Here is a 21,409-nt window from a genome sequence, read left to right on the forward strand (position 1 = left end):
GATCTCTGTTACCCATGTCTTCAGGAAAAAGGAAAATGAAACAAGAACATTATCTCGTGTTTACATTTCATGATGACTTGATATTCAATTTACTCACATTTACAGGCAAAACAACCTTTTGACAATTCATTCATCTAAATTAATGAATTGTTCTTACCCTAGATGTATATAATATTGCTCTTTAAACATTTGCCTGACCAAAGAAAAAGTGATTCCAAAGATTGTGCTTTTATTTGGGCTTTAAAATGAGCTGCAAATGGATGTGGAGTTTTCTCTGGGTCTTGTGGGATGTTTCACTCTTCTTCCAAGCCATGTAACTCAATCTTGCTCTTCCCTGGCGTTTGCAGGTGGCAAGAGCTGTGCTGGAGGTTGAGGCCTTGCTTGAAGACACTTGCAGGTGCCACTTGTCTGAAAAGTTCTGACCTATAGTTGGTAAGCATCACAGCAGGCTGAAGGCCAGGGGATTTCTCCTGGGCTTTCCACTTTACCTTTGTGATTTTGTCTAAGTCATTTAGCTTACTAGGGCCTCAATGTCCTCATTTGTAAAATAAGGAGATATGCCCATTCCTTTAAGCACTACCTGTCTAGATTGTGTGACATATTATCTGCAAAGTGCTTCTATTAGTCAAGAGAGAGATACAAACTCCCACATAACAGGGCCTCTGTGGTTTATAGTGATACTAGCTAATATTTATTGAGGCCCTACCATGTGTCATGCAAAATGCTAAGCACTTTACATTTACCACACTACTGGAAAATAGAAAGACAAATTTTTTAAAAATTCTACACATTTTGGTATAGAATGTCCAAGAAGCCTTCATTGCTTTTATATATGCCACTTGACTCAGCTAATATACAAATCATAGTTAAGTTATGGTCATATATATTTGTGCATTCATTTAACAAAATGCCAAGTCTCAAGTCAAAATAAATCTTCTCTCAGAAGTATTTATAGGCCAGGCGCGGTGGCTCAAGCCTGTAATCCCAGCACTTTGGGAGGCCGAGATGGGCAGATCACGAGGTCAGGAGATCGAGACCATCCTGGCTAACATGGTGAAACCCCGTCTCTACTAAAAAAATACAAAAAACTAGCCGGGCGAGGTGGCGGCCGCCTGTAGTCCCAGCTACTCAGGAGGCTGAGGCAGGAGAATGGCGTGAACCCGGGAGGCGGAGCTTGCAGTGAGCTGAGATCCGGCCACTGCACTCCAGCCTGGGCGGCAGAGCGAGACTCCGTCTCAAAAAAAAAAAAAAAAAAAAAAAAAAAGAAGAAGTATTTATAGTGGTATGGCATAAACAACTGTAATACCCATATATGCTAATTTCACTTATCTAAAAGAATATGGGATATATACAGGGCATAGGACCGCCCAAAGTGACAATCTGACTTTCTCTCTGGTGATGGAGTCTTTGAATAACTGAGGCTGGAATATCCTGGGGAAAGAAGGGAACATTGAAATTAAATATTGCTCAATATTTAAATTTCAATTTCAACAAATGCTGATTTCCATCCCAAAACAAAATACCAACTTGCAAAAGTCTTGCCAATAGTCCATGAAAATTTTGTGAACTAGATTTGCTAGTTCCAAACAAGGCTTTTTGGCATCGCACCTCTACTCACTTAAAAAAGGTAGTTGATACAGCAAGAGCTGGATGAGACGAGATAACTTTGTATATTCAAGATATGTTTATGGCAGTCAACATGCTGCTAATGAGAACTTTTTAATCATTGAAAAGTAAATTGAATACCAAGTTATAATGAATTATAAACACATGATGATAATTATGAACCAAAATTCTTTCATCATAAATTTTAAAATGTGCTGTAGATGCAGTACGTTCAAAAAAAAACTTTAACATTCAAACCAAATTGTAATTAGCTTTTATACTAAAAAACAAAACAAAACAAAAAGTGAACATTATGAAGCTCAGTTTCTTAGTCTTGAAAGAATGTTAAATTTTATACTTAGGCCATTTTAAATCATCAGTGTTGATTTAGTTTCAACATTTTACTAAACACAAAACAATGCACATGTACAGGCATGTGCCTGTGTCCCTGGCTCCTGCCCTAAACATTAAGTTTTACTACCTAGTTTCTGAGCTGCATAAATAAAATGCAGAACAATGAAAAGGGGGAGTAAAGTTACTTTTATTCTTTGCATACATCTTAAACATTTGAAAGTATAAAGAATAAATTTTAAACTTGTCAGTTCAGAATTAGGCCAGAGAGGCTCAGGAGCAATGATAGGGTAGTGGAAGGAAAGACATGAAGACATGAAGGTAGAATCGTGTCCTTTCATAGTGACCCAACACAGCTGTGTCTCCACCTTCTTTAAGCCCTGGCAGACGTGTTACCTTGTGGAGATATAGTACCAAGTGAAAGTGGTTAGGATGCTTTCTTGCTCCTTTTCCTCCAGGCCTCATCTACATAATTCACTGACCATTCATATGACAAAATTACGTAAACTACTCCCAGGAAAATACCCATTTGTTAATATGCAAGTGTGTCCTACTAGACAGAGGGATGCAGCTCACCTACTAAAAAATGGGCAGACACAAAGGGAGTTTTCCAAAGAATTCCTGTATCAGACCAACGAGGGGTGTGGTTTCAGGAATCTAGGGAAGGGCTCTTGCTCTAAGGACGGCCATGGTTAATGTTGGCATGCCAACCACTTTAATACCTTTGGACAAAGACTTGTCATTTTTCTACAGTATTTTAAAAAATACAGAGCAAAAGTGTACCCAGACTCCTGGGAGAAGCTATTCATTCTTTTTTTAAATTTTATTTTAACAAATATTAATTGACTGCCTACCATGCTTCTATAGGCTATCCTGGTATCCAACAAATAGACTAAATCTCAGCCTCCATAAATCTTATGTAACAGTGGAGGAGACAAGTAGGTCATGACCAATGCATTTCTGTGAATAGATTTTACCAATTTCTTCTATAGTAGTATCACCCCAAGTACCAAGACAGAATTGGGCACTTTAAACCTGAGAAACTAACTATGTCCATGTCCTAATTCCTCAGCTTTTCTGTGGCTTTTTCATGTCCCCATTAATGGCACAATTCTGAATTTGTGTTTTTGCCACTAAGATACGTTAGAAACATATTTAAGCTTTTGTGGCAGAATAACAGAGTGAAGTATTAATCAGTGTTTTCCCCCAGTCCTTGGTATTTCCTTTTTTCACTAGTGGAGAAAAACTTAAATTCATACTGTTCTTTAAAACTATTTCTGTTGAGTCTCAGAGTTTTTCCAACATGATTACAAGGAGAAAGCTAAATGATGGGCTGGATGCTTTTTAACTAAATGAAGTCAAGACCTTTATGTAAGAGTAACATAACAGAATGAAGTTAGAGAGGACACAGAGCTGGTGTGTACATTACACATTTAGATGAGTGACTTGATTTCTAGCAATGAACATTCTATCAAATTCAATTTCCTTTCAAAAACTTATAGTGAGTAAATGCAATTTCCCATTCCAAGCAAGCATGTCTCCAAGATTAAACTTATAGTCCATAGAAGATAACAATAAAAGTCTAAAGTCAGTACTTCTCCAAGGAAATTACTGCAAACCAGTTAGGGAATAATTTTATGAAAAGAAACAGAAGAAATATAAACATGAAGAAAAGAGACCTTCATCCGAATCTTGCTGTTTATATTCTTAGCGTGTTTAAAATAATCTTCTTGTATTTTCTTATTATATATTAAGGATTTCTGGCTGAGTCAATGCTTCATATTCACCAATTCCTATGCCAATAATCTCCCATTCTTCAAAATTAGTCATGAAACTGAGTGCTGAAGTTTGTGATCCTCTAGCTTTGGTCACAATTTCAGCCAATGCTAAATCAAATGCATTTCAAAGAAGGTTTAACCTTCTAGTTCTATTTACTCCTTAGTGTTACCCACAGGCTTTCAGCTGAGTGCCTTACTGCCTTCCGGAACAAGTGATGGTACCTAAAAGAGAAAACCAAAGCATGTTCTCTGATTTTTCAAAAGTCTAACCTTTGAAGGAAAACTGAAAAGATACTTGTGCATAAACAATGTGACAAATCTGTGAGGATGCTTGGTTGTGTAAGTGCAAGGCTTGCTGCCCCAGAGATTAGGAAATATTCCCCATAGCAAAGGAAGGAGCAGCAAGGAGTGAGTAAATACTGGGGGCCTTAACAGAGGGCCCCCAGTTTGCAATTGCAAACACACAGAGGCTTAGAGACCTGGTAAAAGAGGAAACTCATCTCTGTTTCCTGGCAAGAGCCTGGGGAGTAGCAAGATCTCAGGGTACTGCCTCTTGTATAAACATAAATTTGCCGGAGGCAACCACATAGTTTAGCCCTGCACAGGACAGAGTGGGAGGAGCAGGCTCGTCCTCTTGTGTCTTGGAAATGCATGGAAATTAGTGAAGACCCAAAGACTTGCACTGGGGTGTGAGGTATGACATAGCAATAAGGACCAAATGGGAATGAGGACATTTCAGTGGATGCCAGCAGAAAATATGATAATCCAGATGAGATGGACACCCTCCTGTGCACCCCCCACCTCCCAGACTTACTATGATTTAAATTCCCAGTAACTTATTGCAATCCCTAGGAAATAGGTAGAATATACTCATTATTGACTAAAACTAAGATTTTATCACCTACTTCTATGGGAGCTTGAAATAGAAATTGACTTATAGAAAAAGAAATGTCCATTTCTTCCACACGTAAGTGTATGGACAATATTCCCACCTACTACATTTTTATAAGGAGTTTAGAATTTTGGCTTAATTGGGATTAGTTGGGGTGGTTCTGGGCAGGGACTTGTATTGGCAAACAGATTTTATCTTTTATTCAGGTTGGTTGTTTGTTGTTTAGAGGTTGAAGGAATCAAGAGTAAGAAAAGGCTTTAATTTACAGCTGAAAGCAGAAGTGGCCATTTGGAAGTCACTAGTTTGAATCCTGGATTGGCAAAGACTTTTTCCAAAATAAGCCAAAAAAGTGTTTAAAATTAGAATCATAAGAATTAAAATATGAAATTATTTGGTATCAAATATAATATTGCTCTCAGAAGTGTTATAAAAGTCTAAAAAGTTGCATGTCATCAGTGATTTCTCAGCCCTAAGTATATGTCAAAGTCATCAGTAGAATTTTTTTGTAAGTAGATATAGCCAGGTCTTATCCCAGACCTGCTGAATCATAATTTCTCCTGGTAGGGCATTTTCTGGGCAGTTATTTAAAAAATGTCCCAAGGCTGTACAATAGTTAGTGACAATGGATGTCTGAGAAACTTCTTCTAATGCAACTGACTGCAAGTTTTATCAAAAACTGTGGAAATGGCCATTACTGTTTTCACTCAAAAATATTTATTAAGTATCAATAATTTCACGGGCCCTCTAGGAGAGCCTTCTGCTTTCAACTCTAATTTAAAGAGGATCTTCTCCTCTTCTTGATCTCCTTGAGCTCTAAACGACAAAAAACAAAAGACATAAAATCTGTTTGCCAAAACAAGTCCCTGCCAGAACCATCCCCAAATAACCTCAATTAAACTGAAATTCTAAATTCCTTATAAAAATGTAGCAGGTGGGAATATTGTCCATAAACTTAGATGTGCAAGAAATGGAACTTTATTATCTACCTTGCCTGCAAGATAAAACACTGTTTCAACTTTAACACCTCAATATGAGAAACGTCACATCAACCCACAGGTGAACTGAAGCCTAGTTCTTCACTCACAGGCTTGGCTGGGACTTTTGAAAGAAGTCCAGAGCCAAGCATACTTCCTTAATTCTGCCACTCACATTGTCCCCTCCCTGCTCAACTAAGAAGCAAATAATGTTAAGTAGTCTGTTAAGCCTCTCTTTCGAGGGGAGGGCAGGATGTAAGTTTAGTAAGGCAGTCATGCTTTCTTATGGTTCTGCCGTAGCAAGTCCTAACCTTCTCCCACCCATCACCTTGCAGCATCATCAGCCACGCCAGGGAGCCAGACAAAGTCACATTGCTGACAGCCATAAAGGACTTCAGCACGTAGCAGACAGCCTTCCCTGACAGCTCTATATGAGACAATGTCTCCAAAATGCTGCTTTGACTGTATCTCTCCATAGCCTTCAGTGACTCCCCACTGCCCACAGGTGGCCTTCAAGGCCCTGTGGATCTGTCCTACCTCTTCTAGCCTATTCTTCTATTCCTTTCCTACATTGACTCTCTCCTCCAGCCAAATGGTCTGTTTTTTATATTTTGAATACTGGCCCACTTCTCAGTCTTTGTTCTGACTCTTCCATCTGCCTCTAATTTCCTTCCTCTCATCTTGGGCAACTGATAAATTACCCATCTTTTAAATCCCACATCAAATACTCCCCACTCCTTGAAGGCTTCTGTAGTCTTTTGTTAGAGATGCTGTAACAAAGTACCATAGACTGGGTGGCTTAAACAATAGAAATTAATTTTTCATAGTTCTGGAAGCCAAAAGTCCAAGATCAAGGTGTCGGCAGGCAAGTTTGGTTCCTTCTAAGGGCTGCGAGGGAAGCTATGTTTCAGGCTTCTCTCCTTGCCTTGTGGATGGCCATTTTCTCTCTGTGTTTCACTCCGTCTTCTGTTTGTCAATGTCTGTGTCCAAATTTTATCTTCTTATAAGAAGACCAGTCATATTGTATGAGCACCGCTCTCCCCTCCACCCCCGGCAAATAACCTCATTTTAATTGAACTACCTCTCTAAAAATCCTATCTCCAACTGTGGTTACAATGTGAGGTACTAGGGGTTAGAACTTCAATACATGAACTTTTGGAGGGACACAATTCAATCCAAAACAGCTTGCTTCTGGTTGCTCATTTCAGCCAGAAGGGATTTCTCCTCCTCTGTGCCGACAGCCTCTACTGCACACAATACTTAGCAGCAATTATACTTCTATCTTTGCTCCCCAATTAGGGACTAGCACATTGCACAATAGAAGCTGCTTAATAGGCCCCCACTTACAAATTCTGCAGATGAATTGTCCCCTCATGCCCTCTGCAATTCTACCTTTTGCTTGCCCCTAGTGCCCCAAGGGCCAGCAGAGAGCAGGCTTTCTGGAGCTTGTGTGCTTCTACTCTGACCAATTGAGCTGTAAGTTTACCAAGACTCAGTTGTGCTTGATCTGAACCCTGTGTATGCCCTGTTGGATTTAATATATTTAAATAATTTAACTAAAAATTGTGTGATGCAATGAAATATGAGTGTAAAGGGAGAGACTGTTTATGAAAAATTAAGATGGTTCCTTTGAAAAGGGTTGACAAAAGGGAGCTCCTAAAAGTATTCCTGAATTATGTGTGAGTGAAACAACTGTAAAGTCAGAAGAAAATAATAATTACAATCTAGAGGCATCTCTTCTCAGATTACGAGTGTCTTTAAGTTCCTATTCTACTCTAACAAAACCATAACTTTAAAGAAATCAAAAACTAGAAATTGTAAATGATGTATTGTAAATGTGGTTTATGAAAGACAACTCCAATATCAGACCTAGATTCCAAGAAAAGACTTCGCCTTCCTACATCAAATTATCTTGAATGAATATACAATTTATTATTTTAAGTTAAAATAAATGTTTATAGTATATATTATGTATTAGGATTTTTAAAAATGGCTCTTCAGTTTATTTAACTTTTCAATTAATCATCCAACTACCCATCCCTCTTGCATAAGCTAACAGGAACACGCCTGAAAAAGCTGCCATGCCAATAAAGGATTGTACCAAGGTGTGATTTTCATAAGCAAAGAAGACACAAGAGCTGCCTTTAGGACTTGCTAAGCTCTGGGCAGCATCTGACAGACTTGAGGATTAATACAGTTTCTTTCCAAACAAAGAGTTCAGGGCAACTGCCTGTGAAACACAGTCATAACAGAGACATACTTTCTGGATAAGTGGTTACAGTTACATCACAGCTCCCTCACCTCGCTGACCCGGAGAGGAATGTCTGCACTGGGGTCTCCTCCCAGCCATGCCTACCTGCACAGGTTGAAGTCCACTCTGCAGTGTTTCATCCAACATTTGCAAAGGACCTACTCTCCATTAGCCACCTGCACTTTGAAAATGCTTGCAATCTTTTCCAGAATGAGTTGAATCCACAGTTCAGTGATATGTTTTATTTATATCTATAGGAAACAAGACATTTTATAATTACCTACAACAGAAAGTATGTGCAACACCATTCAACCAGAGTCTGCTTTAAGAGACCAGGGTGTCATACAAAACACATCTGAGTGATTTTTTTGTACATTTAAAAAGAAAAGAAAAACCACCATTGAATAAAGTTAGAAACGGAGATAGTAATTTCTATAGATTTTCAGATCAACTACAATTTTTCAGTTGCAGAAAACCTTAACGATAAACATGTTCTTTATTCTGTCACCAATGCCTGTGGTTGGGGCAGAATGTTATAGAATGAGTGTGTTGCAGGGAGAAAAGGCATGAACTCATCCCTTCACCAAGAAAAGGATCAACACAGCAACGTTCCTCACCACACCATGGACAGAGGCTGCAGTGCAGGCTTTAGGATTCATCCTCATTAGCAGGTAATGGTTCCCCTTCCAGCACCGCAACCAAACTGGGTCATCGTATCCTCTGCCTGTAGTACGGAATGAACTGTGCACTCACCTGGTGTGTTCTTCTTAAGGGAAAAAATTAAAGAGCTTATTAATTCTGACATGATTTACAAAATTATGTTGCAAATCATCAGCTCTTTCCCCCTCATATTAAATCTGAGATACAGGAAATTGATCCAATTCCCGTAGTTCTCTCACCCCATTACTTATCTATAAGCTTATTTCCTTTTGTTCTTCTCCAAGTTCTTTTTCACTCTTGTTTCCCTTTCCTGATCTTTGCCTTCCTTGCATGTTCCCTGGCTTGCTTGTTTTCCTTTAAGTCCTACACCAAAGAATTAAAACAAAAAATTAAAAAAAAAAAAAAAAACCTCTTGAGTTGAATATAGAGAACAGACAAAGAATTCTAAAGCCAGATAGACTATTTAAAAAAGATACAATTCAGTTATTTCCATTATTGACTAGCAAATTGAGGTGTAAAGAGGCCAAAGCTGGTTCTAGCAGTATTCTTTGGCTCTATTTGTTCATGTTTATTGCTCTCCAGTTGCTACTAGTACAGGGACTTGGTAAAGCACAGACCAGGCTGTGCTCTCTTTGAATTCACCGAGTGCCTTTCCTCCAAAAAGCAGCAAGTCTCAGGTGTCATGTGTAAAACTGCTTTGTCAACTAAAAAACTTTTTTAGAACACTGTTATCACCATAAACTGGGATGACATTTGCATCTCAATTTTCTGAAGTCACATCTAGGCAAAGTTAAGGGCTTGTGAATATGAAAACTTTATTTAATAAGATTTCTGGTGTCCATTCTCACTGAAAGGCGTTCAATCAACACCTCCATAGATCACACACTTTAAAAATTCTCACACTTATCAAAAAGCCCCAGAACTTTTAGGAGGAAAAAAACAAGGTGGGTATCACGTGCTTGGACGAAGTGTTACTCCTGTCAGCTCCCTGGATCACTCATGAATCCATTGTTTTGGGGGAAACAGACTTATTTTTTTCACTTTAAACTAGAAGAAAACTCACCTTCTGAATACTCTGAACATCTTCCCTCTCCCTTTTGTTTATTTATTTTGTTTTTGATTCACATTAAGCCAAGCCACTCCCTGGCCTTGTCTCCAATTTTGACATACTCTGCCTTTGGGTCCAGAAATTTCTAGAATTAATGTTATGGCTGTGCAGTGTTCTCCAGATATAACATTCCACACAAGCAATGAAAAATACTATATGGAGCTCCTCAGTCTTTTCTATCTGACAATCACCCAAGGGATACTGCCTACACTGCTTTCCTTTATTTAAAATGAAAGGTAAATTTTGCTATTAAGAAATGGAGTGAAATTGGGCTGGGCATAGTAGCTCATGGCTGTAATCCCAGCACTTTGGGAGGCCGAGGTAGGTGGACCACCTGAGGTTAGAAGTTTGAGACCAGACTGACCAACATGGTGAAACCCCATCTCTACTAAAAGTACAAAAATTAGTGTGGGCATGGTGGCGGGTACCTATAATCCCAGCTACTTGGGAGGATGAGGCAGGGAATCACTTAATCATTTGAACCTGGGAGGTGGAGGTTGCAGTGAACCGAGATCACACCATTACACTCCAGCCTGGGCAACAGAGCAAGACTCCGTCAAGAAAGAAAGAAAGAGAGAGAGAGAGAGAGAGAGAGAGAGAGAGAGAGAGAGAGAGAGAGAGAGAGAGAGAGAGAGAGAGAGAGAGAGAGAGGAAGGAAGGAAGAAAGGAAGGAAGGAAGAGAGAGAGAGAGAGAAAGAATGAAAGAAAGAAAGAAAGAGAGAGAGAAAGAAAGAAAGAGAGAGAGAGAGAGAGAAAGAAGGAAAGAGAGAAGGAGAGAAGAGAGAAAGAAAGAGAGAAAAGAGAGGAAGAAAGAGAGTGGAATTGTACTAACCTCTCCTGTCTCTCATCTGATCACATAGACATTGAAGAGGTTCTATGCGACTGTCATTTAATGTTAGTTTAGATTTAGACGATTCATTGAGAGGAGGCAATGAGAGTGAAGACAATCTTGGTTATCTTTCAAGCTGGCTGAGCTCAACTTAGTACTTCCGGGATCTGAAATCCCTCTGCCATTTTTTAGCAGAGCCACAACATCCTGGTATAACATGAGCATAACATAGGCTACAGAGATTCCACTTGATGCTAGGGTAGGATCCCACAGGATGAAGGGAAGAGATCTGACCTAAAGATGAGGGGAAAATTGAGTGAATATATTTAACCTTAGCCACTGAATCAGGAACCAAAGCAGAAAGCAGGGGGAAAATGAATCCAAATAATATCATTCATTCTCAATTTAAAATAAATTTTAGAGTTTGCTAAGAACAGAAATTGTCACCAAGAGTGTTGGAGTCAGGCTAGCTGTAGTTTGTGACTGGTCTGACAAAGGCTAACTCTTACCCAGCTGTCCAATAAAAACACTTAACAAGTATCATTTCCATAAGGCTTTGTCTACTTGAAACACAAGCCAATTGTTGGGTCCAACTTATGAAGCAAGGTCTTACAAAGGTTATGGGGTGAGGAGGCCTGATGACAATTAAATTGCTTTAAATGGAGCTCAAAATACCACCTTAAATATTCTCCTCTCCCAAGAAATGCTTAGTCATAAATCAAGTAGTTCAAAATGTATTAAAAATGACAAATAGAGCAAGCACTTACATCTCATTTTTTTTCTTTTAATTCACTGATGCATCAAAGATTTCTGAAGGATATTATTACGCACAAAAAAGATGAAGTACACCAGGAATGCAAGATTCCAGGGATAAAAGAGGAGATTAAAAATCAAATGGTGGCCCAGACTTAATGCTAAAAATTATTCTGAAAATAGACATGTGCACTTTAAGACAGGGAGATGAGGACTGTCTGCTCTGAACTTGTAAGGAGTGGCGAATCTCACAATAATTGGACACATGTTTCTCATCTTTGAAAAACTTATGAATCCATTTTAATGTATTAAAGTTCATAGGTACTATTTGTCTACAAGTAAGCTTTCTTCTCTCTCTTCCCACCATGCATTCCTTAATGGGGTTTTGATTTCAATGGGGGAAAAAAATAAAAACGTTCCAAAACTCGCTAATGTTTTCTGAATTGCCATTAGGCTAACTTTAGAAGGAGTTTTTAAAAAATGTGCTAAATGAAACTTTCTGTGCAAGAATCCCTGATATGCCAGTACTTCTAGAAAATAAGTTATTTTTTAATGTGTCCCTTCTGCTGTATGTAGAAATAAATTCTCAGCAATAAGAATTATTAAGTGCCTAACCCAAGATTCAAATTTGTCCTTACCTGGAATAAATCAGAAAGTGGCTCAGGTAGAAAAATCTAGCCTGGCAAATCATGACACACCTCCTTAAAAGACACCGTTTCTGAGCACTTGGATGACCCAGTGTGAAAGGAAGAGCGAACTCTCCGGAACAACTCTGATTTCTCTCTTCCTTATGATTATAAATACCTAGAGAATTCAACCAATTCCCAAGGCAGTAAGCCTGCCTTTTCTTTATAGCCTTTTTTCAGTCTACTTGGAAACATCTGTTTTTAATTGAATTTGGATTTGAAAGTAATTTCAGGAGAGATTGGATTCAGGCTCCAATCAAGTTGGAACAGAGAGATTATTGCTTATACACATATCCTAAAATTCAGGGAGGCTTGAGGCCAAGGATACCACACTTCCTGAATGCAGGCATAAGGCACATGCATTTAGAAATGAAAAAGGAATGGTCTAATTATCTTGGGAAAACCTCTTTAAGACCAATGATTCTGGGTTTTAGGTTTCAGCTTTTAGACAGGATTCAATTTTAGGAAAGGTCAGATAGAGGACATTGCCCTCCCATGCGCTCCCTATCTGGAGCAGAAGATTAAGCATTCATATAATCAAGTTAAAACAAAAACAGAATTTTGGGTTGTTCACTGAAAAGATCATAAATCTACCCTTTCTGCTAATTTGTTTTATTATTATTATTATTTGTATAAATTTAAGGGGTAGTCGTGTTGCATGAATATATTGAGTAGTGGTGAAGTTGGGTTTTGAAAGAAATGGAAACACTATCACCTAACCACAATTTTTCTCTGCTAGTCTCTCAGTGGCAAGAAGTCCCTGTGTTCCATTCATGCTTGCCTTCCCCTGATTCCCATCTTACTAGAAGGTTGAAGAAAGGGAAATGATTCAAGATTTCCCCTTTGTTCTGTTCTGGGACTCCCTACTGAACACAGGTGCTTAGGAATCATCCAGACTTTGTTGCTAACTCAGTGTATTCCTAACTGTCTGCCTCTAAGTATTCTATTTTAAATGAGGCTCTTATTTTTCTGCTTCTCAAAAACATCTTTGGTGAACTCATTAGTGATCTGTCACAAAGTACTGAAAATCATGAAGAGCTGCTAAAGTGCAAGTGGCCATTTTCATTTTCTTTAATGACTGAGTCCAAAAAATAAAAGTAAAATTCATGCCAAGAATTATTCAGTGATTATTTGATTCTTTGACAATCCATAAAATAAACCTTGGATTCCTCACTTCACAATCAGACTGACAGCTTATGCCAACTTTATCAAGCCTATCATAAATATACACCCCTATGTTTCTTGAAACTCAAAGTACCAATGAGCAAGAGAACACAGAGATATTTCCATTTAACTATATAACTATGATAAATTTTAGTAATGTATTAGTCAGGGTTCTCTGGAGGGACAGAACTAATAGGATATATATATATTATATATGAAAAATATAGAATACATGAAATATATATTTTTATTTATATTTCATATATAATGTATATGAAAAATATAAAAAATATATAATATATATATTATATATATAAAGGAGAGTTTACTAAGTACTAACTCACATCATCACAAGGTCCCCCAACGGACTGTCTGCAAACTGAGGAGCAAGGAAACCAGTTCGAGTTCCAGATCTGAAGAACTTGGAGTCCAATGTTCAAGAGCAGGAAGCATCCAGCACAGGAGAAGGATGTAGGCTGGGAGGCTAGGCCAGTCTCTCCTTTCACATTTTTCTCCTTGCTTATATTCTAGCTGCGCTGGCAGCTGATTAGATTGTGCCCACCCAGATTAAAAGGCAGGTCTGCCTTTTGCAGCCCACAGACTCAAATGTTGATCTCCTTTGGCAACACCCTCACAGACACACCCAGGATCAATACTTTGCATCCTTCAATCCAATCAAGTTGACACTCAGTATTAATCATCACAAGTAAGTTTAGATATTGAGAACTAATAGCACCCTCGTATTTGTTTCCCACATACAAATGATAAATGTAGTTTTAAACATTATTGCCAATTTTCATTAAATTCATTAACCAATTATTCTAAATGTATTATTTACCATAAACTATTAATTCATGAGACTTACTTTTATCAACAAAAGGCAAGGCATCAGTTGTCATTTATTAATTCAAAGTGTTCTCTGTAGAGATTTTCAGAGATGGCATGGCTTTTTCTTAATATCTGCTATTATAATTTTAATAAAATTTAATATCTAAGATGTGTCAATTTCAACACTTCTAATCTTGGCCCCACTTTTTTTTTTTTATCACAAGAACCAAAGAAACCAAGAAATCTTCATCTGAATTTGATCCTCTGCTATAATAATAATAATCTAGGATACTTTGGGAAAGAGAAGACTTTCTTTATAAATGAATATTTCAAATACAATAATGAAATGGCTATAGCATTAGCTATTTACACTTCTTAGAAGATATATATATATACTTTTTAGGTGATATATTAAGTATCTATACATGTTTATTCTCTAATGGCAATCTGATGGCAAAGACACAAAAAAGTTAAGGAATAAGACTCCAAATGTTGCAATAAGCCAAGGAAGATGATGCACAAAGTAAGTACTCTTGTGACACTTAGCAGCTGGTACCTTTAAAACCACACCGTACGTGCAGTTCCCAATCATGGTCAATACAAACAGCAGAAATGAAGTTCTTCACTAGATCTTCAGAACTAACAACAGAAGCAAGGATGACAGTAGTTGTTATTTTCTCTTCCCTACACAATACACAGCTTCACAAATCACCCAAGTTTTAAATTGTATTTCATTATCATAAATATCTTCTGATTGTTGAAAAAAAAGTTTCCTGTACAAATGTTGGAAGATGTGGAAAACATGAAGGCTAAAACAATATTTTTATGCAAGGTACATGACTATACACAGTATACATAATATTTTGTAATATCCTTTTCTCCAGTATTATATATTATAATAATTTTTGCATGTCATTAAACATTATTTATCAACATTTTAAAATTGCTTCAGAATATTTCACTGTATTCAGCATTTGAGTGTCCCCAATCTTATAGATGGCATTTTTACAAATTCCTCAGTACTTACATATTTTTCCATCTTTCTGGTAATTTCCTTAGAATTGATATCTAGATGTGAAATTCATACTTCTGAGGATGTTGACACAAACTGTCAAAATGTCTTCCAGAAAGACCTTTAAACATCTATTCAGCAGTGTATGCATGTGCAAACAAACCCTATTCTTATCAGCTGTGATTCCTATAATTTCTTTATATTTGCTAATTTGGTGGACTAAAAAGTTGTTATTTTATTTCACATTTATTTAATTCCTAGAGAAGTTAAATTATTTTTCATTTTTTTTTTGTTTTGTTTTTTGGTTTTTGATTTTTTTAGAGAGAAAGTCTCGCTCTGTTGCCCATGTTGGAGTGCAGTGGCGCAATCTCGGCTCACTGCCACCTCCATCTCCTGGGTTCAAGCATTCTTCTGCTTCATCCTCCCAAGTATCTGGGACTACAGGCGCATGCCGCCATGCACACCGTCACATCCGCCTAATTTTTTTTCTTTGTATTTTAGTAGAGATGGGGTTTCACCATGTTGCCCAAGCTGGTCTCGAACTCCTGAGCTCAGGCAATCCACCCGCCTTGGCCTCCCAAAATGTTAGGATTACAGGCGTGAGCCACTGCCATTTCTTCTTTTTGAATTATCCATTTTTGAGTCCTATGTAAATTTTTATATAGGACTGTTTTTTTTCTTTTGATTTATGGAAATTCTTACTAAAATTCTGTTCTTTGCCGTATGTGCTTCCTATCTATTTTGTATGTTTTGGTTTTACACCTATATTTGATGTACAGACATATTAAATATTTATAGTCAATTCTATACATTTTTTCCTTTATCCGTTTCTTTTAAGATTCAAAATTACTAAGATTTAAACATTTAAAATATTATCTATATGTGATAATGATAACAATTATTATCCTTTTAATCATGCAGTCCAGTACTGGATTGGGAGTTAGTAAATGCTAATTCACTGTGAAGCTGCCTCTTGGGATCATTTTTAAGGCAATTCTGAGGGACAGACTATAATATTCTCCCCTGAAAAAAGTACTGCTTGCATGAAGCTTCTTTATTCAATGTCTGTAGTGTACCCTTTTGCAATACTTCATTTCAAAATGTTGACAAACATGTGAGACTATTTTGACCAGATGGAAACTCAAATGAATGAATTAGATAAAATTACTCTTTTACTCCCATTAAACATTCAGAAATTCAGTTCGAGTTTTCAGTTTCCAAGACCTGTGGTAAATAAAAGAATATACCATTGGAAATTCGAATAAACCATGGGTGGTTGAAAATTCAGAGAGATAAAGTACACATGTACACGTTCGGTCCCTTCTAGGTTGCCACAGTGAAGTATATTAGTTGCAAAGTGCAAGGGAATCAGGACTTTTTCACAAGTTGAACACAACCACAACATCCATGCCAAATGCTTTGTATAATTTATTGTGATTTCATTACACTGGCACTAATATGCAAACCCAGGAAAAGAGATTTAGACAACAAGTCCAGCTGATCTAAATTCTGCTCCCTAAACTTAAAGGAGCTTAATAAACAAGCAACAAAAAATTGATCAAGAATAGATTCTTGTGACTGTGACTTCCATATTGTTGGTCCGAAAAGCACTACTCAGAATTCCAAGATCTCTTCTAAAGGTAGACACAAAGTCATAAGAAGCACTTTGATTCATCATAATGAACAAAGCAAATAACGTACTTACATTTCTATATAGTTGGGGAAATCGAGATCCCAAGTAGAATACACAAAATACATAGCAGCAAATAAAGCCTAACATTTCAACTATGCCAACAGTATCCCAAAAGCAGTAACACAAAAAGGGTGATAGTATTAAGGATCAATCTAAACATACATTAGAATCTCAATATTTCAAGGGAAATGGAGGTTCATTGGATAAAACTAGGGTGGAAGTATTTATTCTCTGCAGCCTTGTTATTTTGGAGGCCAATGAATATTAATCATCTTCCTAGGATGGGTGGTATTCCCTAATCAAGTAGTAACATCATTTATTCATGCATGTGGATATGCTAAGTTGTTTTGAATAATGGCAATTAAGATTTGGAAAAAATAACTTCAGTATAAGTGTATCTATGGGGTTTCCATCTGGATTTCTGGTTCAACCCCACAGAACCCTTTCTCTGCTTGGAATATATAAAAGTACCTGCCTGTAGATGGGCCAAGTGGGCAGGTTCACCAGAAGAATGGGTCTTCCCAGTCTGGGACAAGCCTTTCTGCCCACCAGCCTGCATCCCAAAAGGAGAGAAGGTGCTTTCGGGATTTTCAGGATCTTACTGAGCCCTGGTCAATTCTAATATATTAAAACCACTACCTGCGAAATCCCAATGGACTGAAGTTTCTTAGAAGTTTTTCTAAAAGTTAATAAAAATTCTTTCTTGTATTTTTTATTGAGAGAACATGGAGAGAGGTGGGGATTGTGCCCTGGCATTCTGTCATTTCATTTTTGAAATAAAATACTTCCTGGACTAACCTCAGCACTTCTACAATATTTTTGTGGAGTTTATAAAATTAACAACAATGAAAAATTCTGCAAAAATATTTCTAAAGTGATCAAAAAATGGATCCATAACAAAGAGTTGATGGGTTTTTCATATAAAGATGATCTTTTTTGCTTCTGTTGAAGTCTCAGGTTGATTCTTCATCAAAAATAGACTTGATATTGTCACTGACAGCACCATGCACACTGGCACCCAAGTCACATATAAATTCTGCAGGCTTCTACCCCCTAGTGCTTAAAAACAACCAGGGCAATGGTGAGCAACTGCCACAAGCTGCTGAAATGATGTCCAATGGCACACATATTTACTGCAGCTAAATACCACTTATCTGGTATTTAATCTCCAGAATACTTGAGTTTTCAGAATGGTTACATAATAAATGTCATCCAGAAAAAATATGCTGTTTAGTTAGAACTCAAGCTCACTAAGTGCATCTAAGAATAGGAAAACCACAGAAAGCAACTGATGGACGGTTGTGATTGGCTGGATCAATTGTAGGAAAGGAAAGTGCTACTTTAATTGCCCAGCTACACATTTACAAGCTCAGTGCATCCATTCTAGTGCTGACAGGCCTTGGGAGGGAACAGCAGACAAGAAAGAAGAACACTGGAGAAATGAAGTAGGACGATAGCACAGAATAGGATCAGAGGAGATTAAAAGTGGTGTCAGTGGCAACAGTAGCCAACAGAAATTAAAGGCAGCAACAGGGAGTGTGATTCAGGCCGCTGAGAGAAGGAGAGAGGAAGCAAAAAGCCCTGAGCTTGAGACAGATAAAAAGCAAAGAGACTATGAAAAACCCAGGCACCACTGGAACATGCCAAGCAGGTTTCCAGAGATGTAGAAGAGGAGTCATTTAATTGACAAACTCTTACTAAACACCTACATTCTTAGCAACCAAGAATTCAAAACTAAATAATTTATGCCCCTACTCCAAGAGACTGTAAATTAAGTCATTACATCCTATGGATCTTATCTCCTAAATCTGCATCTAGGTGACTCAGAGTTTAAATCAGCAGAGCCAGGTCAAGGTACATTTTGGAAAGCTCTCTGAGGAAAAATCAAAAAGCACTTGATCCATAACTGTTAACTATACAGAGCAGAGTGACTCATTCTCCATGGGCAGTGGCTGGCTATATTCTTACTCTATCAGTTAATGATTAAAGCATGAGAACTTCCAGGAGTAATGGTCAAATTGAACACTCTTGTTCAGGAAGCTAGGAAATACTGGGATGCAGAATCTTAGTAAAAGTGAAAGACAAAACCAAAAACCACAAGCAAACAAACATACAAATACCTATGTTTAAGTAGAAAACATGTTTCCTTATAAGCCAGACAATCATCTACCATGGGTTGGTAGGGGCAGGGTAGGTCCATGCAGCTTTAACCTCTATATTCTATTTTTAATTTTTTAGTTATGTTGCATCTGTACTAGGGTTAATATCAGCAGACATCAGACACACAGATATCTGACTGCAACATTCTGGCTAAATCATTCCCACTTGTTTAACATAAAAACTGATGAAGCATTTATTTTAAAACATTTGTAGAGTTATAACTGCAAAGGTACAGCTCATGGCTTCTCATATATTACAACCACATGTTAAGACAATAGAATTCAATAAAAAATTACCTTCAGACACATTTTGTATTTGAGGGATTCGCTTTATCCCTCAACATTCCAGGTTGGATAGCCCATTGAGCACATGTTCCTTGGTGAAACTTAATTTTTTTTTGAACTCTGCATTGACCCTAAGTTTAACAGTATTCCAAATTCAGTCTACTTTGCCCACAGAAGATATTGCAGCTAAGCAAAACTCTGTTCATAAACTGTGTGAGTTCCTCAATTTAGCCCTGAGGGAGTAAATTGAAGAGAGCTGGCCCTGTCATACTGTTTTAGACTGTTTGCCACAGAAATTCAGGGTTAGTTCCAGATTGATTAAACTGGTTATGGTGGTGGCTATATATATATATATATATATATATATATATATATATATATATATATATATAAGGTTTGGTGGGGGGAGGGAGCGACACAGGGGAGGAAACTGATTGGGGGTCCTTTAAGTATCAAATGCTTTACTGGAGATTTCCATATCTTTTACAATTCATTCATTCCACCACTATTCGCCGAATGTCGGCTATGTACTCAGTCTTGAACAAGACTGAGACAGTCCCTGTTCTTATAGAGCTTATGATTCACATAACACCAATTACACTGTAAATCAGCTTGATACATACCTGATATCACCTTAGGTTGATTTTGAAATCTAATCCTTCTACCAGCTGGCTATGTGACCTCAGTCCAGTTTGTTGATGCCTCAATTTCCTCAATTGTATAAAGGAGTTTGCCATGGAAAATAAATGAGTTCAATTAGCACATATAAAAGGTCTTTCACCATACCTGGTACACAACTGGGGGTCATCTTCCTGCCTTCCTCACTTTAGTATCCAGTGGGATTTGTATTTGATTTGTAGATTTGAGTAGCTGTTCTCACCCTTGTAATAGTTACAACCACCAGGGGGCAGTAGAAAAATATGCTCTACACGTCCCAAGGGGAAAAATGGGGCCACTCTCATAAGTACATAGCTAAAAGTAAATTTCATTGTTGGGCTGGCTCATAAATACACACGTGAAGAAACAAACAGTCGTTTAAAAACACAGCAGTCAAAGCAAAAATAAAAATAATAGTATTCAGTTATTCAGTGAATCTATACTGCAGGCCTATTCTGTGCCAGCCTCTGAACATTAAAATAGTGCCTGTCCCATTGGGTGATATGAAGATTAAATAAGTTACAACAGGACTGACAAATGGTAGGCACTTAAAAACTATTTGTGGCTATCATCTTGTGGAGAATATGTTTTTAGATTAGCCACAAGAGAAAAGTGGTACTGCTTATCACCTGGAGAAACCTCTAAAAGCATTTGACTGTTCCTGCCAATCTCTCTTTTACCTTTTTCTGATTAATCATTTCTGTTTATTTTCCTATAACATAGATGTGTTAATGTGTCCAATGACACAGATCAATTGGAAAAAAAAGGTAATAACATGGAATCTAAATGTGCCACATCTAAAAATTCTCAAAGGACTCACTTGGATGGTTGAGACAAATGTTATGTCTTATCAAAATATGCCTTACTCGTTAAAAATAACTCAAAGATGCTCTATTGGTTTTTAAATGAGAAAATGTTCTATTACAAATAGAAGTACTGGAATGAACTATTACCAATCTTACATTTTGTTCTTATGATTCTTTAACCTGTAGTACATGAATTGTGAGAGTATAATTATATCCATGTTCATGTCGAAGATGGCTGTCAAAATCTGGAGTGGTAAATAAGGATGGACATCTATAAATATAAAATCCCAGGCCACCATTATCGAATATATATAGTACAGTGTATGAAGGTGACAAAGTCATTTACATGATTAAATACATTAACAAAGTTTTCTAAAAGCTTACAAATATTCCACTTTATTTTTTCATTTGAATACTATCATAGAAATATTTGCCTATAGCCACTGACTATATTTTTAATCATGACTCTCATTGTAGACTATGTGTCAGCATCAGTGGATTATTGTTCAGTCTTAGTATAGAAAAGAATAAGAATCCCCTAATGGCAACATATCATGTTCAGCTACCTTGAGGCAAGAAAATATTAAAACTGTATGAAGAAAAGGAATTAAAACTGGATGTAGACTTTAAAAATATATCTGAAAACAGACAGGCCTCTATTCTGCTATTAAAAAAATGCCACATTAAGAGGATTGTCAGATACAGAACACTTATGCAATATTTAGAGCATGTCTATACTAAAAAATTATTTGTTGTTTATCTGAAATCCAAATTTTACTGAGTGTCCTGTATTTTGTTTGTTAAATTTGTCAACTCTACACATGAAGCTCTCCATGCACACATAACCCAGAACCTTCACTCTTTTGAAGATAAATCTGGAGAAAGTTTTACCTGAATAGGCAGCTGGTTACTCAGGTG

At 37.2% G+C, this 21,409-nt stretch overlaps 1 protein-coding gene across 1 annotated transcript in view; it reads right to left on the bottom strand.

The window, feature by feature from the left end:
* Window positions 1-208: 208 nt before the first annotated feature.
* Window positions 209-21,409, bottom strand: part of SLC66A1L (solute carrier family 66 member 1 like) — a 52,388-nt gene continuing 31,187 nt past the window's right edge. The window contains 4 exon segments of the mRNA XM_030939422.1: window positions 209-955; window positions 1,281-1,431; window positions 20,648-20,736; window positions 21,383-21,408. Coding sequence (XP_030795282.1) covers window positions 1,326-1,431; window positions 20,648-20,736; window positions 21,383-21,408 — 221 coding nt within the window. The 3' untranslated portion in view covers window positions 209-955; window positions 1,281-1,325.

The sequence above is a fragment of the Rhinopithecus roxellana genome, chromosome 1 (assembly GCF_007565055.1).
Source record: "Rhinopithecus roxellana isolate Shanxi Qingling chromosome 1, ASM756505v1, whole genome shotgun sequence".
In the NCBI taxonomy this organism is placed as follows: domain Eukaryota; kingdom Metazoa; phylum Chordata; class Mammalia; order Primates; family Cercopithecidae; genus Rhinopithecus; species Rhinopithecus roxellana.